Source organism: Daphnia pulicaria, chromosome 1, assembly GCF_021234035.1.
Source record: "Daphnia pulicaria isolate SC F1-1A chromosome 1, SC_F0-13Bv2, whole genome shotgun sequence".
Taxonomy (NCBI): Eukaryota; Metazoa; Arthropoda; class Branchiopoda; order Diplostraca; family Daphniidae; genus Daphnia; species Daphnia pulicaria.
In genome coordinates, this window is record NC_060913.1 from 30,966,525 (window position 1) to 30,993,759 (window position 27,235).

General features: G+C 44.1%; 3 protein-coding genes across 9 annotated transcripts; 2 read left to right on the forward strand and 1 right to left on the reverse strand.

Moving 5' to 3' along the window:
• The first annotated feature begins 101 nt into the window (after positions 1-101).
• On the forward strand, positions 102-19,790 carry LOC124340679 (tight junction protein ZO-1-like). Of its 7 annotated transcripts, none has more exons than XM_046793297.1 (20): positions 102-742; positions 2,376-3,143; positions 9,742-9,917; positions 10,595-10,782; positions 10,961-11,732; positions 11,885-12,035; positions 12,153-12,304; positions 12,383-12,504; positions 12,685-12,863; positions 13,380-13,551; positions 13,628-13,871; positions 14,152-14,196; positions 14,448-14,622; positions 15,544-15,882; positions 15,967-16,581; positions 16,692-16,918; positions 17,486-17,877; positions 18,047-18,359; positions 18,734-19,050; positions 19,230-19,790. In XM_046793297.1, exons 2-20 carry the CDS (start codon positions 2,376-2,378, stop codon positions 19,505-19,507), a joined length of 5,625 nt encoding a protein of 1,874 aa, XP_046649253.1. In that variant the 5' UTR covers positions 102-742; the 3' UTR covers positions 19,508-19,790. The 7 variants fall into 7 exon arrangements, with proteins under 7 accessions (XP_046649253.1, XP_046649255.1, XP_046649263.1 ...); XM_046793299.1 differs by having other exon boundaries at positions 18,050-18,359; XM_046793298.1 differs by lacking the exon at positions 102-742 and adding an exon at positions 773-798.
• Positions 19,791-19,857: 67 nt separating this feature from the next.
• LOC124341060 (methionine synthase reductase-like) lies at positions 19,858-23,021 on the reverse strand. Its single transcript, XM_046793970.1, has 10 exons — positions 22,603-23,021; positions 22,486-22,529; positions 21,864-22,419; positions 21,662-21,799; positions 21,332-21,592; positions 21,027-21,263; positions 20,786-20,959; positions 20,504-20,715; positions 20,315-20,411; positions 19,858-20,227 (listed from the first exon to the last, which is right to left on the reverse strand). The coding sequence occupies exons 1-10, from the start codon at positions 22,744-22,746 to the stop codon at positions 20,012-20,014; spliced, it is 2,079 nt and encodes a 692-aa protein (XP_046649926.1). The 5' UTR covers positions 22,747-23,021; the 3' UTR covers positions 19,858-20,011.
• Positions 23,022-25,980: 2,959 nt separating this feature from the next.
• LOC124342201 (cleavage stimulation factor subunit 2-like) lies at positions 25,981-26,640 on the forward strand. The gene is made up of 3 exons (XM_046795167.1): positions 25,981-26,140; positions 26,222-26,300; positions 26,368-26,640. Exons 1-3 carry the CDS (start codon positions 26,125-26,127, stop codon positions 26,516-26,518), a joined length of 246 nt encoding a protein of 81 aa, XP_046651123.1. The 5' UTR covers positions 25,981-26,124; the 3' UTR covers positions 26,519-26,640.
• The last annotated feature ends 595 nt before the right edge of the window (positions 26,641-27,235 follow it).

Here is a 27,235-nt window from a genome sequence, read left to right on the forward strand (position 1 = left end):
ATGTCTCGTACGTCCCTGAACGCCAATTAAATAAATTTGGCTCCCACTCGCGATGGCAACGCTCAAACCCCCCTCCTCCTCCTCAAGACCTGAGCTGAGACCGCCCGTTCTCGAGTCAGTCGTCTTGATGATGGTGAGGAGTTCGTTACAAGCAAACATCGGGAGTGTGCAGCCCGAAATCTTGTGAGTGCGTGCACTGCCCTCGTTGTTAAGCAAACTTTATTTCGAGATAAGACCTGCGCAAAAGAGCATCGTCGTCGTCGTCGTGTTACTTCGGCCTAAGAGAACAACGATCCTGGCCAAAACATCAGCAGTCCTCCTCGTTGTCTTACACATTTCCAAGTTTTGTGGAAGCAGTGCGACAAATCGTCCGTTTTTCTTGTGTGTTTCATCTTGACCAAAGTTGAGAGTGTGTGAATCATCAGAAATTTCGTTGTCAAAAGGAAGAAGCACGAGTGCTGTTGTCACACAAACAACTTGAGAGTGTCGTGTATCGGCCCCCCCTGTCTCAGCAGAAAATAATAAAAACCCATCAGCAAAAAGAGAAACAACACACACAACCGTTTGGGGTTTTTTCTGTCATGGAGAAGGTCACCCGGACCGGTTTCGCTCGTGGTCCATCGAGTTGAAAACGTTTTCAACAGTTTCTCAAACGTCGATAGATTCCCTTTTGTCGTCGTCGTCGTCGTCTCATTGGGGGAAAAGGAGAGCTCCCTTTCCTTTTTGTCTCCAAAATCTAGAGGTATAAAATCAAGTATATTTGGAGAAAGGGTCATTTGTTATTGTTCCCAGTAGCAGGTGAAAAGAAAGCCTGGACCTTAATGATTGTTGTTTTCGAACGAAATCGATTGGAAATGCATGTGTTTTTTCATCTAATCAGGTTTTGCTTCGTCTAGTTATGGAAATGAGATATATTTTCCCTCCTAGGTTTTCTCTTTCCTAAACCACGGGGAATTTGATTTAATGGAAGTTTCAGTGGATCACGACACGGGGACATTTTGGGGGCACACCAGCGGTGGTGGTGAAGAAGACCAAGTTGAAACAGAGAAGAAGTCATCCCACCACCGGGAAATGAGTAAATAATCGAGGCGTGTGTAAGAAGTAAACGGAGAACGGCGGAAATATGCCCGAGGAAGAAGTTGATGGCCCGAGGCCAGTCATTGTTGCATACACAGGGACTCCCTCCAGCTTGTCACGTCTGTGACCCTTGTCTTTCTTCTTTTCCATCTCCGACCTAAAATAACACATGGGGTGGAGTTAAAAATCTATATGTACCGTGTATATCTACGGCGGTGGCGTCGAAAACTCAATCAACTTTTCTCCTCTCCCTTCCACCTTATTTATTTACATTTCCTACCCCCCCCCCCTTTCCATCTTCCTCTAACAGTCCGTCCGCGGTTTGATCAAACAGTTGTACAAGGCCCTCTCCTTGCAGAGTGCACAGACGCGGTGTGAGCAGGACACGATTGAATGAGACCGTTTGATTGACTTGGGTGTGTAAGGGGGGGTTACACACGCACCCCATGGTGGGAGGAGGAGTAGGGGGGGGGGAAGAGAAGCTTCTGGGCCGGAAACACGGACCGGATCGATAACGCTGATACCGTCACCAAGAGAGTAAAGAAGAGAGAGATCCATGCACAGTCTCTACACACTCACATCTGGCAGCAGCAACAACCCCCCCAACGAAAAAGAAGATGAGGAGACATGGATGCCATTCCGCCCGACCGTGTCATTTTCTGCTCTTGTAGCCCAGGAACTCAAAAGCCAAATAGAGAGAAGATCTCACTTGTTTTTCTAGAGCATCCGGAGGCATATACATTTTCTTCTCACTCCTTTCCAGCGGCACATTCTACCTTCATCACACACACACACACCCACGTTCTTATTCTGCCGTGTGTCGCACACTGGTGATAAAAGCTTGTGCTTCTTCTTTTCCGAGCCGAGTTCCTAGTTGTTTTTAAGTTTTGTTATGGTTTGTTGCCCCGGAATGAAAGCAAAGCCTCTCTCTGTGTGCAGCCGAGTAATGTGTTTGTTGTGACCTTTTTTGTTTTTGTTTTGAACTTTTCCCCTCTCCCAACCAACTCGCTCCTCCTTTTAATTCGACTACTAAACCGTAAGACCGGCGTAGAGCGTTTGGGAACCCAACGACGACAGTCTCTTATGAGCTATTTCCGGCCCCTGGGATTCTTCTTTTACTACTTGATTCAATCAACCCCAGCTCGTTACTCTCCTTTGTCTGTTTGTTAGGAAATAGGATTGGAAAATTTCGGCCTGTCAATGAAATGGATACGCTCAGATGACTTGCATCCGGATGAACGTTGATGAATGATTTGTTATCGTTTCTTTTTCTTTTCTTTTTTTTTTTTGCCCATCAGATGGCCAATAGCAGAAGCAGCAGCCGTTGCAGTAGTGTCGCCAGCTACGGGCAGAGACCTCCATCTCTATCGGATCCGCCGCCACCACCCACGATGATGGGGATCGACCCCAATGACGGACGCGGAGATGAGATCCAACCCTGTCCAGTTGGTTTCCATCCGATGGCCCACACTCCGCCTCTGCAGCCCATTTACGCTACGCAGGAGCAGTTGCGTGAAGAGCAGAGGCAACAGCAGATGCTTCCACCCAAGCCGGTCAAAGAGCGCCGGCTTCCGTCGCGATCCGGCAGCACGGCCAGTCTATTTTCCCCTTTCGCCTCACTCACGCGGCGTCTAGGAGCTAAACACAAATCTTCAAAGACGAGTGCCAGCAGCAGCAGGTCCACCGGCCATGGCAGTCGAATGTCCACCCCGGTGGAATTCCCGGCCCAGCAACAACAACAGCCAGGGCCGATGCTATCGCGCTCCAACACTCCGGCTTCCGTCTACTCGACCTTCCCGCGTATCCACTCATCATCCAGCTCAAACACGCCGTCACCGTCCGGCCGGACACCTTTTATTAGTCAATTGCTGGGCATTAATGCTAATGGAAATGCCGGCGGCGGCTGCAGTAGTTCTTCATCGTCAGCCACAGTCCCGGCCACGACATCTTGCCCTTCTTGCCCGTCACCGGGTCCCAGTTACTCATCTTCATCTCGTTTATCATCCGCCGGTGGATACCCGCCCATGATGATGACGGAAGTGTTGGATGAACCCGTAGAAGAAGAGGTACAACACAATTTTCTATCGTCCTTTTTGATTAAAATAAGAAAAACGCCGGGGCTCATTAAAGAGGGCGAGAGGATCAAGACATTGCCCCCGCCTTGTTGGCGGTCTGCTGGAAACAATCCGTCTTGCGTGTATTTTTTTTTCTCTCCCCCACTTCTTGCCCGCGTCTGACTGTCATTTGCATAATGAGCGCAATAACCACCAAGCGCTTTTTTGCATCGTTTATTATTATCAATTTCTTATCGCCAAGTTTTCTCTCTCGTCGAGGAATCTATGGGAAAGAGAGATAACACTGTTGCAGCTGTACATCTTTGTTTCCTTCGTGATGGTATACGTCAGATTGTGACGTTTGGCATACAAGCCGGGGCCGTTCATCATCCATACACTCCCCTTTCTTTTTTTGTTTCTCTTCCACGGAGAGAGAAATCTTCTTCTCGATTTTAATGGACCTGTGAGAATAATAAAACGAACAACTTTGTAGGGTGTGGCCGCCCATATCGGGAACATTTTTGCGCCATTCCGAATGGTGAAGAGAACGGTGGATCAATGGGCGGTCTTGAATAGAAAGAAAGAAAAAAAACGAGCTGGCTAATAAACCCACACCGTTTCTTTCTGAAAGAAGAAAATAATTTCACACACACTATTTTTTCGGTTAGACCTTCGAGAGAGTATAATTTTTTTGTTTTGTTTAACGGGAACTGACTGACTGGGGGCCTGCTGATGGTTTGTTTTTCTTACTGTTGGCTTTTGTGTGCGACGAAGACTTTATATATCCAATTATTATATAACTGGCGTCCTCGTTATGGGGCTTCCGAATGTATTGCTGAGGTTTCCATCTTTTCTCATTCTCCCGATGTAATATTCACGAAAAAAAAGAAAGAAAAGACGGAGGTTTTTTTTTTTTGGGTTGTTCAAGGGGGCGCTTTCATAAAACATTATTGGTTGTTGTTGTCTAAACAACACAAAAGAGGAAAAAAAAAAGGACTGGTTTTCTTTTTGGTCATAGAGTAAAGGGGAAAAGAACTTAACGGCCCGCATCCAAAATCGTTTTTAACGACCCGTTCCACAAGAAGAAATTCTCTCCTCTCTATATACATGCGCTGGATGTTTCCATGGATCGTTTGCGTGCTGTGTGGGAGGAGGCAGAGCCAGACGGACGAAGGGAGTATGTGTGGGAACTTGACACTCTTCTCGAGGGGGGTGTATTCAAACTGGAGGGAAAAACAAAACAAAAAAAAGCTCGCCGCTATTGAACAACAAAAAAACTCTCCACGTACAGGTCCATCTAAATTAGACCTCGCACATTCTGGCGCCGGAAAGTCAGAAGTTTGTCGACGCTCTTGACCATCACACCTTCAGTCCAATCACTGCAAGGGCCTCTCAGTACAGGACAGCACCTTTGATGTCTTGTTAAAACAAAAAAGAAAAAAAGTCTTACGTCGTAATATTGCATTAGTCAATCGTCGACTTGATTGGAGCTCAACGCCAAGACTATATAGGCAGCCCGAGAAAAGAGAAATAAAAGGTTACGTTGTATTTTTCTCCTCTGCCAATTATCTGTTCCAAACCAAAGCCGTTTCCCCCTCCTCCTCCCACCACCACCACTACCGCTAGTGGAACCTTTTACGTGTGTTGTTGCGCTCGGGATTACAACCGAGCAGGTTTCTCCCTCTTTGGTTAATTGGTTTAGTCCCTGTGCCTCATCGGGAAACAGCGATTTCCACACAGACACACATAGACGTTTGAACTCCGTGACAGGGGAAATCTCAGTCATCACCAAGTCCTGGACGTTTTCTGTGTTGTGTGAGTGTGTGTGTATGCCATTTGCCTGCGTGCTGTGCATGGTGCGACTCGGTTGTTTATTCTTGGGGCCGTCATGTCGACCAGAAGGAGTTCCTCTCGAAACCGTCAACGCCAGCAAACGCGAAGTCGAAGTTGCTCGCCAAACGCCATCACTCTGAAACAACCGACCGTTAAAGATTCACGTTCCACCCGACGCCGTTGGGTATATTTGATTTCACATTTTCAATTTCCGCTTTGGCGTGTGTGTGTGTTTGTGTGTTTATCAGTTAATTAACCAGCGAATTTGCTCACGTCAAAACATATGAGTGTTTTTTAGTAGTTTGTGGCGCGCGGGTAATTCCGGTAGAAAGGGAATAACAAACTTGGCCGCGCCGCAAACATTTTCAAAGGCTTGTTTTCTCTCTCTCTTTCTTTTTCTTCTTTCTCTTCCATATTTGTATCGTTGTCGTCTATATAATCGCAACGGTTGATGTCGGGTCACGAACGTTAAAAAAAAAAGGACTCCGGGGCTGGCAAAGTTTATTTGTCGTCGTCGGTGAGGTTCGACGGGGAGTAAGTCGCTTTATGAATATGGCGACGTTTAACGGCCGCGCTGATTTTTTGTTGTTTTTTTTTCGGAGGAGGAGGGGGGGCCTTTCCTTTCCAAACATCTCTGTCCAAAAAAGGACGAAAACGATTTCCACAGTTAGTCAGGAGGGACTGCCTGCTGTTGGACCGAAAAGAAGAAGAAGAAAACGCTTTCGGTGGGCTGCAGCAAGCACGGCCATCTTTGGTTTCTTCCTCTACACCGTTGGTCTCTGCGTTCATAAAAACCAAAAGGAAATCCCACCCGTGAATATCTCTGTCTGGGTCTCACACTCGGTAATTTCATCGTATTCTTTTTGATGATGATATCGAATGCCATTTTCAAAACTGGTCAATTGAAAATGGCCACACCTTTTCTTTCGTGTATTTTTTAAATGATGAAATCTTTCTCGCGCCTCTCGAGGATCATCAACTGGACAGGCTTCTTTATCTTGACGCCGGGAGTGAAAAATCACGATGTTTTCTAACTCGTTCACACGTGTCGTCTTGTAACATGTTCGTTTTTTTTTTGTTTTTTTTTAAATTAATTATTTGAACTGGAAAGACAAGATTCTGGCCACAACTTGCTACTGCTATCGTTGCTCTAATTTTGGAATTTTGTGTTTGGAGAAAGGAGAGAAGCCTTGGTGTGTCTCTTTCCGATGATTTCATCCACTCTGCCGATCGACTGCACAAACTAAACAGGTTTCCAGTTTAACGAGCCGTTTAATGAAAAATCCATGAACGCGTGACGTCATTCCTAATGAAAAGGCGCCCTCCCCCAAATTTCAATATCCCGAAAGGATTTTTAAAAAATCATACACGGGTATTATTTTCCCGACATAGCAAATGATTGAAAAAAAATAAGAAACTTAAAACAATTCAACAACAACAAAAAAATAACTCGGTATAAAATTATAATTCTTCCCGTTTTTTTCGAGGGGCGTTGCTTTTTTTCCCGCTTCTTGTGTTTATTTTTGACTGGGCGTTTAAAAACACACCGAAAACAAAAGAGAAAAAAAAAACCAACGAAACAACAAAAAATAACACGGACACACAGCTGGTCCAAGCCATCAGACCGGACCACATCTCTGCATGATGTCTGGTGTCTGGTTTTGTTTTTTTAATTTAATTTTTTTTTTCTTACTTGGAATGTGTCCGGGATTATTATTACCGCACTCCCGCCTCCCCCCCCCTTTTTTTTTCCTAAGTTGTTTTCCAAGTTTTCTTTTTGGTTCCCGCGTGATTTTTGATCAGTGACCGATAGAGTGCGCAGACTGTGTCGAAATGGTTCGTGGCCTCTGGTCTCCGCCGGTGCAAGGTCCACGCACACAACACCCACCCCGAGGAACTGGAAAGAATAAAAAAGAACGACCCCTTGAAAGTTCTTATTTCTTTTCAAGGTCTACCACTAGTACCACCTCTCTCTCTCTTTCTGCTCATCAAGGGCAGCTGGGTAGAAGAAGAAGGAGGAAAAGGAGATATGGAATACCTGACCAGGTGAGACCCCCAGTCTCTTATCAACCTAAGCCCGCAGGGTTTTGATAGTGAAAGAGACTCTTGTAACATGAAAAGGGAAGAAGAAGAAGAAGAGAAGTAAAAGAGAAAAAAAGGTTTTTCTTTTTTGTGTGTGTGGCTTGAAGGCATACCAACAAACAACCCAGGTATGTTTGTTGCTGCTGTGCTGGGTCCGTCCGTCCGTCCGTCGGTTCCCCCCCTCTTCTTCTTCTTCTTCTTCTTGTTCTTCTTTTAACTTTCCTCCACTAGGAGAAGAGAGAAGGTAAAGCAGTGTAGTAGAGTGGCGCTTTTGATATTTTTCTTCCTCCCGTCTCTCGAGTCCCTCCGTCAGTTGGGGCCTCGACGTTTCAGGTGAAACAAGTGGCACCTCTTTTTTTTTTGTTATTTTTTTTCCTCCGTGAAAAGGAAAGAAATAAAAAATAAGAGAATCTTCTCGTGTTAAGAAGAAGAAGAAGAAGATTGTGTTTGGGGTGTTTGGTGTCAGCGTGAGGAACCGGCCGTGAAGTGGAAGTTTCTCTGTCGTCAAGTTGTTGTGTGGAAAATCATCGGAGAGAGAGAAATTATTATTATTTTTTTTTTCGTGAGTGTTTGTCGTCTGTTGTTTCTCTTCCCACGGATATATCACACGATCAAGCATCCATCTTCTTCTCCTACGCTTATCTGCCCTCCTCCGAATGGATGGAGCGGATAGTGGCAATGGTGGCGTCGTCGCGCCACAGGCTCCTCGTCACGACGGTCCACCATCCACCAATGATCAGGTACATGTACGAGAGAGGACGCGAGCAAAAACGGACATGTTGTGAAATTGAAATGATGTTCATAAAAAAAGATTGAAAGAAGGGCCAGAGTGACGTGGCGTGTGAACATTTCCCACATCTGGCGGTTACGCGTTTTGATACAGTTCATCCGCAGGGAAGTTCGCGTGTTGTGCGGATGGATTGAGGTCGAGGTCATCATTTGTAACCCCCATCGTGAATCCTCGTGTCGTTTACGCTCATTCGATTGGGACAATTTCGTTGTTTCTTTCTTTTGACTTCCAATTTCGTTTTGTACCTCCCCCGCAAGTCAATCCCTGCGGACACGTTTGGCGGTCAGTTTTGAATGTAGAATTAACGAGCTGGTTGTGTTACTCGGTAAAACTAATTTCGGTTGATTTCTCAACTAACGACGCCATTACCGGTCGGTCGACTTTTTTTTTATTTCTTCAACTCCTTTCCCTCCTTGTTGTGTGTGCCAAAAGAACTGGAAGAAGCACAAAAAGAAAATGGGAGATTTTTTTTTTCTTTTTTTTCCTTTTTTTCAATTCAATTCCGCGTTTCCTTTTTAACCTTTCTAATCATCAATTTTTTCCGCTAAAGTGCACCAATTGTCGAGGGCCGCTGGATTATCAGTCGAGTGGAACTCATTTGTTCGTTGATCGTCTTGGAAATTGATAATAATGTAGAAGAAGAAGAAAAAAAGAACTTGAACAACATTTTATCCCCTTTTCCTGGGTGTATGTGCGGATGCGCATGTTATCGCTGCGCCCGGAATTGGTTCTGGCGGAGGAATGTCAGCCAAAATGTATATATATATATAAAAAGGCGGAGGGGTTGCGGAGGGTTAGAAAAGTACAAGGAACTAAGGGAGAGAGAGAAAAAAAGGAAATAATATAATTCTTTTTTGAACTTTTTTTTTGTTTAACTTTTCTCCCCCCCTCTATTTTTGTGTGTTAGAAGCACAAGAAGAAGAGAGAGGGGGGGGGAGAGACTTTTCCTCGAGCACATTCCGGACAGCCCCTCTTTTCTCATGGGCGGCCATTCCGGTTTGTTGTAAGGTTATTTGAGGGAAAAAGAAGAAGAAGAAGAAGAAAGGCTTCTTTTATGTTTCAGGGGTTAGAAGGAAATTTAAAAAAAGATGAAGAGGAGTAGGGGGGTGGGGTTCAAGTTGAAGTTGAAGAATGAAAAGAAGAAAAAGAAGGACTTGTTTGAAGGGAGAAAAAAGAAGTCAGGTATTTTGCGAGACGACCAGGAGAAGGAGGAGGAGAGCCGTGACCCAGGGAACTGTTGTAGGTCATTCCGGAATTTATTTTTTTCTCTATGCGTTTATCCCTCCTTTATCGCACTCTTCCATAGATCAGAGTAATATCACCGGATGCGATCGTAAAATATCTTTGTGATTGTTTAAGTGAAGTAAAAAAAAAAATTGAAAAAATCGAATTCTTGAAATTCTTTCTGGTCTTGTCCGTGTCTTATCGGAACTCTTTAATCAGAAATGTTGGCCGCGCTACTTGGAATCCGGAATGATCCCCTCGATAATGCAAGGGGCTCTTCCGCAATTGGTCGACGATAGGGAGGTGGGGGGGGGAGAGAGAATTCAACTTAATTTGGTTGTTTCCTTTAAGGAGAAATGAAAGGGATCAATTATACAATATATCAAAAGCGCCCATTACTGCAGGAGACGATAAAGGAAGGATAAAGAGATGCCAGAGCAGACCGTGACCCTTTGCTAACCCATTTGCCGACCTCATTTTTGTGTGTCTTGTCTTGTCTGTGTGATCTCCTAGTTAATAAGAAGGAAAAGGGCTGGGCTTTTTTGCGGTTAACCCGACCCGACCACCAGAAGAAGAAAAAGAAAAAAACTAATTATTCTTTTTCCTTTATTTTCTTTCTAATAATAATTCCTCATTTCATTTTTACAATTTCTTTTTTTTTCTTTGTGTATTTGTTTACAGGGTGCCGGCGAGAGGGTGACATGGGAATATCATCATGTGACGATGAATCGAGTGCCCGGCTACGGATTCGGTATCGCCGTCTCCGGTGGCCGCGACAATCCGCACTTTGCCAACGGCGATCCTTCCATCGCCATCTCGGACGTCATCAAAGGAGGCCCGGCAGAGGGAAAGCTACTGTAAGTACCTGTAGTCGGTTGTTGTTTCACTACGCCATTTCCTAGCGACGACGATTATATAACAAACACAGCAGCAGCAGCGGCAGCGGAGAGAAGGGAACGGTCGTAAACAAGTGTAAAATTGCGTCTAATTCTACACGACTTTCTCTTTTTTTCTTTTTTTGCGTGAGCACCGCAAATGGCTGCTGTTTATAACTATCAAATGGTAACGAGAGAGAGAGAGAACATACCGGCGTGTACACACAGAGACAAAAGAAATCGACAAGAGAATCGAGAATTAAGAAGAAGCCAAGAAACATAAGAACCAGTTCACGAAAATTTAATTGGGAGAGAGAGAGAGAGAGGAAAATGGAAAGAAACAAGTCATAGGAATTGGGGGCGATGTGACTTGACGAAGAAGAAGAAGGTTTTTTGCCTCCTTGATTTGCACTGCACGTAATGCCAGACACAAGTGGTGTGGTTTTCGAATCAAAGGGACCCCTACACGACATTTTACAGAGCAACGACTTTGCCAGCCAGTCGTGACTTGTTCGGAGATTAATCCTTTAATGCTCGTAAATCAATGCGATGAGGAGCCGTTTGATAATGAGAAAAAAAGACGACGAAATGATGGCGACGATGTAATTGGATCGATAGTAAATTTCCCTTCTCTTTTTTTTCTTTCTTTTGGGATTCAGGATCAACGACCGGGTCATGAGCGTCAACGGCGTCTCGTTGGAGAACGTCGATTACGGGACGGCCGTTTCCGTCCTGCGCGATAGCGGCGCCGCCGTCAATTTGGTGGTCAAGCGTCGCATCGTCCTGGGCGCCTTCCCGGAGCCAACCACATACAAAGTCACCTTGACCAAGAGCAAGAAGAAAGATGGTACTATGACGTGTCTTGTCAAATCAAATTACGATGTAGATATGTAGATCACTCGTCTAAGACCATCGTTCAATGTCACAAGCCGATGATTTCCTCCAATGGAAACGATGAAATCACGGTCGCTATTGTTCTCCCGTTTCTTGATTTTGATGTTTTTTTCGACTCACGTCATAAATAGATTTCGGAGTCATTTTGGGCTCGAGGATCTACTTGAAGGAGTTGACCAACCGGGCGCTGATCGATCGCGATGGTAGTCATGGAAACAACAGTCCCGTCTTTCAAGAGGGAGATATCGTCCTCAAGATCAACTCGACTTCAACAGACGGACTCAGTCTCAAGGAGGCCAGAAAGCTCATGGAGAACTGTAAAGATAAGCTCCAGCTGACTGTGCGCCGCGATGCAGCCGCTCCGGCTCTCCTGGGAGCCGTCGGAGGCTCCATCGGCGGACCCGGCCCTGCTGGAGGATCTCAGGCGTCTAATGGTTACAACGATCCCACTTACGGGGCCGTGAAAGACGGCAGCGCTGTAGGGGGAATCGGAGGAGTAGCCGGTGGCGGTGGTGGTGGTGGTGCCGGCCCACATTTCGCCAACTACGCCGACAGACCCAATTATTGCAACCAGAATTTGTACGTGCAACCGCCGACGCGTGGCGGCAGCGTCGACTACCGCAATCCGCTGACGCCGCAGCCTCCGCTGCCGCACTCTGCCGGACCGGCTCCGCCGTACAGCAGCAACGAGGACAAAAGCAATCTGTCTCGGCTGGCCGGGCGATCGCGTGGACCGCTGATGGACGTTTCCCTGTCGCAACTCGATCACCACAATAATCACATGAACGGGCACGCCGACGGCGAAGACGCCCCTCCTCGACCTCCGCCGCCTCGCAGCGATGATTACTACAGTCCCCGACGGGCCAATGAGGCTCCCAACGAACCCGTCAAACCACCTCCGACGTAAGACACATACTTGTTGTTGTTGTTGCTGCCCTTGCTACGTATTTTGATATTAACAACAAAAAAATGAGAAGAAGATGATGATCCATCGTCTTGGATTTTGTTGCCGTGATTGCTCCGCTTTTTCACGCTCGGTCATGATTTGTTATTAGGTTGGATCCGCGGTTCATCAGCTTCCAGAAGGAAGGCTCGGTCGGCATTCGGGTTACAGGTGGCAATCAAGTGGGCATTTTCGTGACGGCCGTTCAGCCTGGCAGCCCGGCGGCATTGCAAGGCCTCGTCCCTGGAGACAAGATACTCAAAGTAATAAAATGAACCAGGGGAATTATTTCTTTCTCTTTCTCTCAGTTTCTTTTTTTTTCGAGTCTTAAAAAACATTTTTACATGTTATATTCATTCCTTTTGTTTTCTCCCCAAAAGGTCAACGATATGGAAATGAATGGCGTCACACGAGAAGAGGCCGTCCTATTCCTCCTCAGTCTGCAGGATCAAATCGAATTGGTCGTCCAACACAAGCGGGAAGAGTACGACCAGGTGGTGGCGTCCGGTCACGGAGACTCGTTTTACGTCAAGTAAGAAATTTACAAACAACACAAACAAATGTCGTTCAAATGTTTAAATTTTTTTCCCGATGGAAATCTTTTTGACAGGACTCATTTCAATTACGAGCAGCCAGCCAGTGGCCACATGGCGTTCCGCAAAGGCGAAGTCTTCCACGTCGTCGACACTCTTTACAAAGGAGTCGTGGGTGCTTGGCAGGCCTTCCGCGTGGGTGAGTTTCTAGAGGAAGGGGAAAAAAAGTAGCAATACCGAGTAGCGGTTGGGGGCTGTGTTGTTTGGACCGTGACGTCTTCACGTATTCAACATTAGCCGTGATGGATCGCCGCGTGAATTCATTCTGACTTTTTCGTGTTTTATTTTTTAATTCTTCAACCACCACCCCCCAAAATAGGTCCGAACGGTCAAGACTTGCAGCAGGGGGTTGTGCCCAACAGCGCGGGAGCCGAGGAATTAGCCACGGCTCAATTCAACGCCGCCAAAAAGGAAGCGGCCACGACGACATCCGAGTCACGCGGTTCCTTCTTCCGGCGAAGGCGACCCACTCACCGCCGTTCAAAGTCTCTAGGAAGGGTGAGAATGCACTTGTATATTTCGACTGAAATTCACACCTTGCTCTTTTCTAGAGCTCTTTTACGGGCTCTTATCCCGAGAAATACTTTCAAAATGAACGAAAAAAAAAAATAAAAAGAACAAATTTAATAAGAAATGCTTGGTGCGGTCACGACTCCCGACACGCCTCTTTACAACACACCACTGCGGGTTTCCACAAGAAAGAAAAAAATTTCTTTTCTTTTTGGCGCTCGTCCTCAAAGCGACACACGTAACCGGTTCCCTTTTCTTCTTCTTCTTTTTTGCGGGGACTAATGTTTCTCTCTCTTTTCACGTTGAAAAGAAGGGAAAAAATCGTGAGCCTTTTGTCAATTGAAGGAACGTGCGATACGGCACATCCATCATCTTTCTCTTCTATCCCCCCCCCCTTTTCTGATGCTAATGATGCTTATAAATAGTTGCTGCTTTCAACACTGGTGATGATATGTCTGTGTGGCTTATGTTTTCTTTTTTCTTGTCCTTTTTTTCACGTTTCAGGATCACTGGGATGACGTCGTCTTTGCTGAGACACTCAGCAAATTCCCGGCTTACGAGCGTGTCGTTCTTCGGCATCCAGGGTTCATCCGACCCGTCGTCTTTTTCGGTCCCATTGCCGATGTCGCCAGGGACAAACTCATCAAGGATTTCCCTGACAAATTCTCTGCACCTCGTAAGTTCTACCTTTTTTTCAAAAAAATGTCAAGTAAATCTTTGCATTTTCATAATTTTGAATTTTTTTTTTTTAGAAATGGACGGAAATCGGGATTCGGCCGAAGGGTCCGGAACGGGCGCTCCTGTGGCGACTGGACGTTCTGGCATCGTCCGCTTGAGCGCCATTCGTGAACTGGTGGAGAAAGGTCGACACGCTTTACTGGACATCACCCCCGGCGCCGTGGACAAGCTCAACTATGCTCAGTTTTATCCGGTTGTCATCTTTTTGCGGGCCGATTCGAAACACACAGTCAAGGAGCTCCGCGCCGGAATACCAAAGTAAATAAATAATTCAGCACTAGTGCCATGCCGTGCCATCCGCACACAATTCACATTTTTGCATACTGCAGTGCATAGATATGCATCACATTATACATATATCTAGCAGCCAGTAGTATCTTACCTATCGATATACTATTTCTACATGCCTAGAGCGTACATGCCTTTTTTGTAGTTTTTTTCATTTTTCCAGTCGTGTTGTTGGTTTTTTTCTTGCATTATGGAAATTATTATTTTTTCTGGTTGCAATGATCCATTGTGTTGTTGTTTGAAATGTCAGCACTCTGGCTGGCCTGGCTCCCCGGCTCGAAGAATTCTTCAAGTGGTAAGTCGCCCATTGCTGGCCAAGTCAACACATTCCAGCCAACTGCTGTGCTACTCATCCAAAAAAAAACCAACCAAAAGCCAACTTGTCTGCGTCTCTCTCGGTGTTTCCCGTGTGTTGTGGGGGGTCTCGGACGCTTTTTACAATTCCCGCGCTATTTAAAAAAACAAACTAACTCTAGCCGATGGAAAAGTTGCAGAAAAATGCTAACGACTTTGATGTTTTTTATTGATTTATTTCCATTCTACTAGGACGGCCCACAAGAGCAGCAAGAAATTATACGAGCAATGCGTCAAATTGGAGAAACTCTGGTCGCACGTCTTTACGACGACAGTTCCGCTAACGCAGCGTGACACCTGGTACCGAAAGCTTCGTGAGGCCATCGACCGTGAACAGAATCAAGCCATCTGGGTCTCGGAAGCCAAGGTGATTATTGTTATTGTTATTATTAGCCATAGAGCAGCAGCAGCTTCAATTTCGGAGTTTAGTTTTTTTTTTCGACCGTTTTTATGGGATATCATTTCGGGAAAATCTCCAGCGGCACCCGAGCGTGCAAGTAACACCCCGTCGTCTTTTCTTTTTTCATTTTTTTTTTTCTTTTTAAAATGAAATTCTTAAAAAAATCACGACGGGGGCCGTCTTGTGCCGCTTCTTATTCATTCCAGTTTTAATAACGAGCTATTTGATACCAAATTTTTGGGGTGTGTCTGTGTGGGTGTCCGGGTCCATTCTTTGCGCCAGTTGGTCGATTTGCCCACGGATGCGTTGCTGAGTCATTTGAATCACAACAACAATATCGGCGGCATGGGCTGCAGCGATCCGCCGTCGTTTTATCCGCCGCCTGTCCCGCCCTCCATCTCGCCGTTCGACCCAACAGCGTCCTACTATCAAGTGGTTGTTGATGACGTAAATTTCAACAACAACAACAACAACAACAATTACGCGCCCCTTAAAGTGATGGCTCGACGGCCGTTGTCCGTCATCCATGAAGAGTCGCTATTCAATCATTTCTTGTAACAACAACCAAATCTTTATTTCCGTCGTCCCCGTCTGCCCGCAACCCCCCACCCGTTAAACAATTTCAAAAAAAAAACTTAGAGATATTGAATTGTTCGTCGCTTCGGTCCGTTGTGCATCGTCTTCGTCAGACCGTCAGGGTTCCCAGTCAACCAGGAAATTTGTGTGCTTATATTTTTTAATTCCGTGTTCTTTTTTATTTCTAACCAAAGAAATTCTGTCTTTTGTGTTTGTGTGTGTCGTTGATGTTGTTTTCCCCCGTCCGCTTTTGTGGCCGCTTTCCGCGCTTATTTCAACAACAATCTGTCGTCGTTCATCGGCCGGATCCAGCTGGATGAATACCTCTCGGATGATTTCCTCTTCCCGATGACGTCGCGCCTTTCTTACGCATCTTCGCCAGAGTCGGATCTCGATTTGTCGCCCGAGCCGCGTGCTTCCGGCGGCGCTAGCGGTGCTGAAGGTTCTTCTTCCAAAACCAACGGGGTTAACGGCGGAGCAGGTGGCAAATCTCCGCCGTCGCCCAGTTCCGGTGGCCGATTGGTCAAGAGCTCCAGTGACCCCAGCATCGCCACTCAGGATGATCTGGGCGTCTCCGGAATGAGCAGTCCTGGTGCACTTTTGAAGTCGTTGAGTCCAACCAAATTCCAGTCTCCCATCAATTCTCATTCTGTAAGTACAATCAATCCTCTTTCCAATGGATGGATCGATTCCATCGGATCTTGGTTCTAAATGTGAATTGGTTGGATTCCACAGGTGGTGGATTCGTCAACGCCGACCAAACGCCGATCTCAAGGCGGCGATTCCAAGTACGGATTTTCATCGCCGGGCAATGGCCATCATCCATCGCAGAGGGACCCCAACACTCCGCGAAACTACGGCGGCCAACCGCCCAATTACTCTTATAACAGCCCGTCGTCGCGCGGGAGCCAACAGGCCAGCACCAATCTCGACTACATCAACGGACCCCATCAGTCGAGGTCGTCTGGTGGTTACCCGACGTCCCAGCAGCAGCAACAGCAGCAGCAACAACATCATTTCTCGCCTTATTCCAAATACGGTGGCGGCGGAAGCAACGGTGGCAGTAGTCACGGTCCATCATCATCGGGCGTCGTTGAGTTGCCACCGAAAATCGATCGGAGTAGCAAACCGTCAAACCGACAACTGGCACGCTCCGCCCAGGAGCGGCTGTTTGGCTCTCGAGAGGGCGACATCAATGGTCTGGATATCGATACGTATCCCACGTCGCCGCCAGGACCGGCTCCAGGCCAGCCGGGCCAGGGCTCTTCCAACGGAGGACCTCATCAATCTCACGACTACCTGGGCTCCCTGCGAGGCAGTTCCCTGGATAGAGAGAGAGCTGCCAAAGCGGTAAGACATATCGATGGCTTCGAAGCAAGACAAAAGAAGAAATAGCCAATAACCCGTCGATCCATCTCCTTTTCTCTCTTTTCTATTTTTGGTCCGTCCTATGGTTTCAGGGGAGTTACGACAGCTCGTCATCGTACGAGTCTTACAACCGACTTGGGCTGACATTAACTCTGGCCGGGAATAACCATCAAAGCGGCGGAGATGTTAATGCCATGCCAGGCTCGCCCACTTCTGCAGGCCTCAAATCTCACGATCCTTACCGCTACACTCGCTCAACCAGTCAACCCGTGCGTTCGCCGACCGAGCTCACGTCACCGGCGACGAAACAACTTCATCGGTAAGTGGCTGAGATTATTCAACCGTCAGAAATATTATAAAAGATGAGGAGCAAATATTAGCGCTAGGAATAACATTTTTTCGGGAGTCGAAGAGATTATAAGGATAGAAATATAGTTAGGCCTGTCTAATCCGCACCGCACAAAGTCCCACAAAGAAAGAAACACACACAAAAATCCATTCATTTGAAACATTAGATTGCCAATGAGACCTCGTTCGGTTAAACGGTACCGGCGGCGACAAAGTCCAAACCTGAGTCTCGTGTGATCGTGTTGTTGTTGTTGTTATTCTTTTGTTCGGGATTTCTTTTTGTTTTGTTTTGTGTGTTTTTTTTTTACACGTCGTTAATCAGTAGATGAGAATAGAATGGCCGTCGTTCGTGTGGCGCGTCCTTGTAAATCCCATTAGAACTTTATCGCGTGTTTGGTTTCTTCCCTTTTACTTTATTTAAATTTGGTTCTTTACTTTCGGTTATTTTTATGATTTCTTTTGAGTTGTTGATTGTTTGTTTTTTTCTTTCTTTTATTTTTATTTACCGTGTGTGTGTATTATTATTATATTCTCTTAGTCCCTTCGACCACAAAAAGCAATCACCTCCACCCAAGTCCGCACCTTACAAGCCCGTCCCTCCGCCCAAGCCGAAAAACTACCGACCGCCGGCGAACGCCTCGTCCTCGACAGCCTCCAACAACCAACAACCGATGACACCCAACAGTAACTACTGGAATCACAGTCCACCGGGCACTTTGAATCATCCAAACAGGCCAGCAGGTGGTGGTGGTGGTGGCGGCGGCGGCGGCAGCAGCAGCGGAGGAGATGTTCCTCCTTCCTCTGGCGGAGCCAACAACCATCACGGCTATTATTCACACGGCCCTCCGTCGTCCAATACAGCGTCGGCCATTCACAACGGTATCAATTCCTACCGTTACGAAGATGATACCAACGGCGGCTTTGATTCAGGTATTGAATTATTCAAACTCTCATCGCAATGAAACCTCTTGCAGCTCATCCATCCATCCGTCAAGTTTCTTTCTTCTTTTTTAACTGTCCCCCTATTTCGCTGCGGCTGACAAGTGAAACGATGACCCGTGACTTTATACGAAACGATATTTTGTTTTTCTTTTACAAGCAGGTCATGGAAGCAGTTTGGATCGTCACAGTTACGGAGCCAATTCGCTCTACGGCAAAGCCCCGCCTCCACCGCCGCCCGTCAACGGATCCAACCGCAACAACGAAGCCGGACAGTACTACTACAACATCCCACCTCCCAGGGAGAACAACCAGAAGCACCAGCAACAACATCAATCGAGAGATGGTGGGCGGCTAGATCTTGCCCAACACCGGGATCAACGCGGATCGGCCTTTGAACTGTACAAGAAACCCGCCGATCCTCGATCTCCCGCTCACGGGCACCAGCCACTCTACATGGAGCACAACGCCAGGTAAAACAACACTCGGCCATATATCCTCGCCACAACACCCGCATCTTTTGTTTCTCCTTTTTTTTTATGGACAATGTGCAACGCACTTTGCGGTCGACATTGTTCGTAGACAACAACAAAAAAACATTTCTCTTTGGCGTGTGGTTATTTTTGGTTGTTTTTCATTGGTGTGGGCTTGGTTTCTATTTCTTTCCTTTCCTTAATTGATTCGGATTGAACGAGTTTCTCGGATAACAAGCGCTCGCGCTCTTGGCTCAGACAAAATTAAGCTCATGTAACACTCTAATAAGCTCTGCTGAATGTTGGGTCTGCCAACAACTTTTGGAATCTTCTTTCTCTGCTACCATGTCTCTGTGCTATACATATCTATATAGGCTCGACTACGAGTACTATGACGGTGATGGATTCTCCTCTTCGCCTTACGACTACTACCACCACTATCATCATGACGATTACTACTCCCCTCCCACATCCCCTCCTCCACCCAACTGCTCGGTGATTGCCACCGTACGCGGATGGCTCACGCACGACCATGGAGGGCGGCTGGAGAGTGTCGAAACCGGAGTGGCACTGCTCGTACCGCCTAGAGCTCTCCCTCCGGGCCCGGCAGCTCACCTCGTCTACTTCAAGGTCTGTCGCCAAGACCAGCGTCAGCTTGACACCAACGGCGTTCCTTTAGACGACGGAAAAGGTATACAATCACTCTCGGTCCACTGACACACGGCAAACAATGAGTCACTTTCACCTTGTGCTTCCGTTTCTACCCGCATTAACCACATTCACAATTGTTCACATTTGCGATTTCAGTTGTTGCAACAGTCGTGATTCATTATCTAACCATTGAATTTGATTTGATTTGAATCAAAACAGGTGAAGCTTTACTTAGTCCACTAGTTCAGTGCGGACCGAAAGGTCTGCGCTTCCTCCAGCCCGTCGAGCTCCGCATTCCGCACGATGGCGGATCTCGAGCGAATTCGTCTGGCAGGTGGAACGTTTCTCTGAAAGCGTCCAACGAATTGGGACAGTGGCGACAAATTGAACTACCCCAGCGAGGCAACGACGATCACGAACAACGAGCTCAATCGGAGCAATTGGACGACGCCAAAAATTCTCGAAACCACCTCTCCGTTTTCGTCGATCATTTCTGAAACCAAAAGTTAAAAACAACAACGCCACACGCTCTCTTTTCTCTCCTTTTCGTCGCACCACCTTTCTCTCTCGCTCTCTTTCATTTCTCACTTTATCTTTCTATTACAAAACTAAATAAAAATAATAATAATAATGGATTCTCTATGTCGACAACCAGTTTTAAATTTTAATTAGGCTTCAACGTCTTTCTTCTCACTGTATGTAACTGTACAGTTCCAGTTTTTAGTTATTTTGTGTGTTTTGTGAGTGTGTCCAAGAAAAATATACGTGTCCTTCGTCTGACATTAGATGTAACATTTTCTATCGCAATCGTCTGGCCGTAACGAGAGAAGAAATTATTTGGTTCATCGAAAGCTGCCGTGGTCATTTTATCGTCAAGAAGGGAACGCAACTTGACTGACGAGTCATTGGGTGGTTGGAAAACAAGCGAGAGAAAGGAAAAGAGCTACTTAAGATGTCAACTAGTCAAATTGAAAAAAAAAAATTGGCTTCAAATGAACTTTTCAAGTCCAGATATCTTGCAAATATCGCTTTTCTATTTGGAGTTGAATGACTGCCTTTTTGGCTTCTTCCTCCTCCATTTGGCGCGCAGTCTGGAATGCAGAGATTAAAGCCTGCATAACATCTTTGGCCATGTTTTTGGCATCACCACAAACGTAAATGCAAGCCCCCTTTTCAATCAACTTCACCAGCGGAGTCGTGTACTGTCGAATCAAATCCTATAATGCGCAAGTAATCTTTTAATACCAAGCAACACGCAAACGATGACTAAACAGCTTATTATTAACTGGTAATGCTATATATACCTGGACATATTTCGGTTGGGGAGGATTAGCTTCCCTGGAGAAAGTCACGAGCAATCTCGTGAGGATCCCTATCGAATGCCACCTCTCCAGCTCATTTCTAAACGCGTGACACAAGAGAAAAACATTTTTGAAGAATGAAAAACAAAAATCGAGTATTGACTACGCACAGAGGGGGACAACAAAACGTACTTGAAGAGGTAATCTTGATCTCTGGTCCTGCAACCATAGAAGAGCCAAACAGGTCCGCACGGGAGGTTTGGGTTCGATTTCAAGAGCTCTTCTCTGTGAGCTAAGAACCCTAAGAAAGGCGCCACTCCTGTGCCAGGTCCAATGAGAATCAAAGGGGTTTCAGAGCTCTTGGGCAAGCAGAATCCGTTGCTGGATCTCAAGAATATGGAGAGCTGAACATGAAAAAAATAAATACAAAGAAGTGGTGACGAAGACAAAGTGAATCGAGATAACCCCACTTACAGAATATTCCCGACAACTAGAATTTGAAGCGCCACTTTCAGCTGAATCAGTGTTCTTCATTTTATCAAACATCCGATACAATTCACCAGTTGCTACACCCTTCCTTTCATAGGTACGGCCGTCTTGAATGGGGAATTCGACAACATTGAACACAAAACTAGCAGATTTGGAATCCTAGAGTGGAACAAGAATCAATCAAGATTAATAAAGACTCGAAATTCTTTTAAATCAAATCCCTTACTTGTAATGGTGACGAGCTCAGCGAATAAGGTCGGGCTAACAGACGAGGCAACTGTTCCAGTAGACGTTCGATTGGCGGATGGCACGATGTGAAGGTATTGAGAAAATCTAAAACATTGAGTTCGGGCTGACGGACAAGACGAGTATAATCGTCAGACCCTTGAAGACTGCATAGTTCCATAAGACGACGTTTTTCAAGCTCATTTGATGAGCATTCGGCAAGAATTCGGATAAGAGACTAAAAGAAAAGCCAAAAGATAATTTGAAAACATTCAAGTGTAAAATAGAAATGAATTATCCTTTTACTTTACGTGGTACGCTTCGTATCTCACAACAGCGAGTCAATACAAATCGTAGGGTAGCTAAGGTCGGTAAATGAGACGGGACTTCGTACTTGGGTTTGGCACCGGATTTGAGCGCAGCAAATTCTTCCTTGATTTTCAATTTGAATGGTGTATCGGCTTGCTCGATCATGTTTAATCGACGAAGAAGCGAATCCACTTCTTCAGCGCTGTTTGCGCAACAAACTCCAATAGAATCCCCTGGCTGGTATTCAATTTCAGCTGGCTAGATGAATAATACGAGTTAGTTGGCATATTTCATCGTAAATGAAAAGGAGAAGCAAGGATACTTTACACAGAATTCTAACGTAGCTTGCAAAGTTGTTTTCAAAGCTTTTTCCCCAGTAAGTTTTTTAAGACTTTTAATTCTAGCTTGAAAAACAGCGCTTCTGGAAGAAGGCATTGGCTTTCGCAAGACATCTTCAGGGAAAAACTAAGGAGAAAAAAAATTTATATTACTTCATAACTTTTATAAAAATAAGAAATATTAAACTCACCATAAGTTCAGCATTGAATTTTAGTTCCAAATAAGACACTGGAAGTAATGGAACTTTTAAATCACATTCACTAAGTGGGGATACAGACACTTTCAAACTAGCTAATGCAACAACAAATTTTTCCAACTCTTCTTCTAGTTCTTTCTGGATGGGCATTGCCAAGGGTTGATCCACCTTTGAAATAATTTTAACTTCTGGAAGATTGGTATTGGGTGACTCTGTTTGAATGTTGGCAACTGAAACTAGATCAGGTAATGTATGTGGATGAGCCAATTGGTTTTCCAGAGCAGGCCATAAGTTTTCAATCCAAGGATCAACCACAATCTCCAGTCCTACTGCATCATCTGCCCAAGCAGACTTGTAAAACTGCTTGGCTCCAAGCTTTTGAAGCTGTTTCTCAACGCTTTTAGGATAGCCCAAGAAAGTTGTGTAGTTTGTATCACCCAATCCGAGTAAAGCATATTCTAAATGTTTCAAATAATCTTCGTTCAAGTCTTTCGAGCGAATCTTCCTCCAAAATATGCATGCATTTTCAGGAGGATCTCCATCACCAGTCCTGAGAGGAATTTTGTTATGTAACACATGAAAAAGACATTCAATTAATGTAAACAAAGGGTCTTACGATGATGTAATAAAGATGACAAATCTAAAATCCTTCCATGGCATCTGAAATAAACAACAATAATGTGTTGAATTATTATTGTCAACTAACAATTTGAAAACAGTGATGATAACAAACCTTTTCCACTGATTCGTCCATGGACAACATTTCAACATCGTAATTCTGGCTTTCAGCCTTCGCTTTAATGTCTTCTGCAATCGACTTTGCTTGTCCAGTTTGTGATCCATAGATTAACAACAAATTACACCTTTGTAGAGTCATTTTACATGAACATTGGTTCGAAAATTTCTAATGCAACTTATACCACTCCTATGACACGTGTAACACAAATTTTGTCGTCTGCTAAGATCCAGTTGTCAATTCAGTCGTGCTGCGCATTTTCGTAAAATGAAATTAATTGAAATCGATATAATTTTATACAAAACGAAATCTGCATTCATTTGGGTGATTTCTCAAGGATGTAACGGAAAATCTGTTTTCCCCTGAACCGTGTAATGTCGTGGGAAGAGACAACAAGTTGATCGCTCACGTGAGAAGTCGTTAAAGGAATAAGGTAATGTGCAATCGCTCTTACTACTGCGTGTCCATATTATTTAACTATCGTCTGAATCTAAGAAATGATTTGTATACCTTATAAGCAAAAACCTGAATTTAATCCAGTCGTTAAATTCGGGTTAATTCAAATGATTAAAATTCCTAATTACACTTGACCTTAATAGTTGCAAACTTGCAATAAGAGGCTGTGCACGCATTTCCTGTACCAAAAGAAAATGAACGGCCGCTTTTCTTAGTACCGGCAAGTACAACCAATTACGGTTTGGTTTAGAGGCGTGTTGATGCTGGGGAAATAGCTTGCTCAAATGAGAGGACGCTATTCCCGGTATTGTGCCGCTATATTACCAGCCGCGGTGAAAAGCAAATTCCGAGAGCATCACCCATTCATGTTGCGTGATAAAGAATGGCTGGAAGAATGGTCCCTCTTTTTCAATGTTTCTCTTTTTCTTTCTACTATTTTTACGAGTTCCCTGACTTTTGGCTAACCTTGAATTTATGACTGTTGTTTGTAAGTCGGTGTCTTCTCTAGTTATTACCGAGATAGTATGCGCGATATCTTTTTTTTCTTTAACTTCTACCACCGAAGCGAATGCAGAAGCACAATAAGGCTTGCCGACATATACGGTTCTTTGGCTGCGAAAGTCTTTTTGAAATCTCACTAGAAATTTCCTCGAAATCCCTCCCATTCGAATTTTGCTCATATAGAGAAATAAAGGGAGTGAGAAAGAACACGATTTATGCTAAAATCTCTTTTTGGCCAGCAGAGGTTGGAAAACGTTTAAGGATCTCATTGGTAATTTACGATGCGTCGGATGATTGCTTGATTTTTCTTTACAGAATACCACCATATTACGTATCAATATCATCAATAACGTATGAATGCCAGATCCGCCTGTAAAGCTTTCGCATAAAACTCGACACAACGGCACGAAGTGTGTGTTAGTATGATTATGTTCTTCGCGTGACTAGTTTGTATAAAAAAGGAAAGTCTGTATCAATAAAGTAAGAATGTAATAATACCCAGGTAAAGCTCATCTTAAGAAACACACGAAACATTAAATATCTAAAGAAGAACCGTTCTCTTCCCACCGCGCTTGGGCCAAAAATGATTCACCATCCCGTCAAACTCGGTTATTTATACATGCACGTAGAAGCAATTTGAATGGATTGTAAGGTAGATAAGTCACGAAGGACCATATTGGAAGGCTGGTATAAATTTACAAAAACCTACTTTGTCCGCTTAGATGGAATTGTAAAAGCCACGCGATCTCTTTTCTGTATGCGGGATATTATACTTCCGAGCGTTTAAAAATAAATTCAACTGCAAAATGGAATTTGAAATATTTCTTTCGTTCGCCGCGATCTTCCAGTTATAAATGAGACCGCCATGGGACGTCATATTAATCACACTCGCCCCTGATTTACATGCGCCCTTAATTCTTAGTTATGGCAGAGTTAGTCTGACAACTAGGAAGAAAAATGTAAAATTCCGCTTAGAGAAGCTGAGCTACTCGGTTAGGATTGCTTATCGGAATTTCACCTGGTGCGCCAAGTTTGACAAATTATGATGTCGCATGGAAAATATATTTTCTGAATTTGCTGAATATATACACTAAACTAGCATTTTAAAAAATCAATACTTGACTATCTGTTTTTTCTCGGATTTTACTCACAAACATTTCCCTACATTTTCCAAACATTTTTGACCACAAATTTAGACCATTGCAGAGTTTGAGACGTTCGTTCATTGTGTAAGCACCCGATATCGATCAAAAACTTTGGACAGTGAGGGAATGTTGATATCCACCCTTTTGGCTGCTACGCCATTGTTTCCACAAGTCACTTTTCTACACACGCCCCTCGCCCCTTATTTTTGAGGGCATTGAACGAATTTCCAGACGAATTTTTCACAGCCACGATTTACGTGATGCTGAGCAGTTCGTCGAGTCTTCTAGTCTTTGGTGGAATTTTTTTATTCGAGATATCGCCTGTTGTCTGTACAAAATTTGGTGTCTAGAACCAAGTTTATGGGTTCAATAACTTGTTTTAAAAAATTAAAGTGTGGTCTCTTTCGATCCAGATGGTAGATTTCACTTGAACAAAGTTAACATCATTAAACGGAAATTATCTTATTCACGGGATATCGGCATCTTTTCCCTTTTATGATTACGGACGATGGAAATCGATTGGATGCGACCTAACTTCTTTTAAACGTCGGTTTGTTAATACTTACTCGTGCTCGCCCGTGCTTACAGTCTATATTTATCCACGATAAGTTTATATCCTCGTGATGCACTACTGAGTTATATTATTAGAGTAATGTAAGAATCGTGCATTTCAGTGCTAAATGTGGCAGAATCAAAATAATTCTACAAATTCTTCTGTAAAATATTTATTAGATTTTCATTTTGTCGTTGCTTATTTTCAGAAATAGATGTTCAGAAACTACCATTTGTAAACTAAGACAGAAAGTAGTGATAAAAAACTTTACCACCTATCACTGTCCCCCCTAGTCAATGTTGATGAATTAGATAGTAATTTTCAAATCCTCCCGCTAGGTATGCTAGTTGTTTCAAAATCTCTCACTAGATGACTCAAAAGTCGTTTAGTTTTATATTTATTTATTTAATTTGCATAGTTAAATTACACTTTAATAAATTAAATAAATTATTAAAGAAATATTTCTGATTTAATGGAATACTACAACTTACTAGTATATCAGATTTGATAATATTGTATTCGGAAATTTTGACGCCATGTTTGAGCCAAGTCACTTAAATTAAATCAAATTTAAGATACAAAACCATAAAGAAAAGTTAAAATACTGAAAATTAGCAAGTTAAATTTAAGAATTAATAGAATACGTTGTGAAAATCAAAGAACTTCTCGTATTTTATGTGTAGTTGAGTATTGTTTACAAGATCAATGAAAATATCTGGCAGCGTCGTAGTTTCCTGTCATTTTTTTTTGTCAATTTTCGGCGTGGTTTCTATGCTTCTTTCCCACAACCGTTCTATCCACGCAGAGTAGCACTCCTCGTCTTTGTCTCTTTCAAGTCTTGAAGTCTTAAAATCCCAATCAACAATGGCATCAGTATTCGGTAAGTTTATAATTTAACCTGGTCTTTCTTGTCATTGTATTTGTATTGTGTGCCATCGTCATCTTGTATATTTTTATTCAGTTGGTAACATTCCTTATGGCGTCTCTGAAGATCAGCTTAAGGCCATTTTCAGCGAGGCCGGCCCCGTGGTCTCATTCAGGTAATGAAATGTTTTTACTGATGTGATTGTAGAAACATTATTTATATTGTGTTTGAATTAAATTTAGGATTGTCCAAGATCGCGAAACTGGTCGTTCCAGGGGTTTTGGCTTCTGTGAATTCCAGAGCCCAGACTCTGCTCAGACTGCCATGAGAAACCTCAATGGCTATGAGCTCAATGGCAGAAGTCTGCGAGTTGACTCTGCCAACCGAAAGTAATTGCACTTGCGAGTCAACTGCACCACAGAAGATTGCTCTGCTTTCCATGCTGCGTCTCCATTTCTATTAAGATCAAGAAACAATGTTTAAAAAGGATCCAATAAATCAATTCTTTTTCTGTCCCTTTGCAGTTTTAATGTCCAATTGGCATCCCAACTGTCCACTTCATTTTTATCCATTTTCTATTGAGATAATTTCATAATTCTTCAGATGGTTAGTTTTGTCCCTTTTTCTCTGACGTGGCTTGGATTTGGTTATGAGGGTTTAATTGACAGTTAAGATTGGCTTAACGTGGTTAAATCCTTAGTGTACGGAAAATTTTTGGCTACACGTGGTCCAGTTCAACATTCTCACATGCTTACTTCTTGTTCGGTTTCCATACCCGCATAATAAACGAGGCAATGTCGTATAATTAAAGTTTCCTGTGAATCTAGCTAGATTTAGAAGTTAGTTAAAAGCCAATGCTTAAGCAAATCTTATCGTGAGTGCCCTTCTGTTATTCAGTAGGTGAGTAGAACAATTTGAAATTTAGCTTCAGTGCTTGTCTAGTTCGGAAATAGGCCAAGTAAAGAAAGTAACGATAACTTTCTTTGGAAAGTGAAGCAACATGTTGAACAGGTTATCTGGTAAAACACCAAACATGGCGTAAATTGGTACCCAATAGGTTAAAAGTTGCCTGCATTTTAAAAAATTTCGACATATTTGTTTTAAAGAATG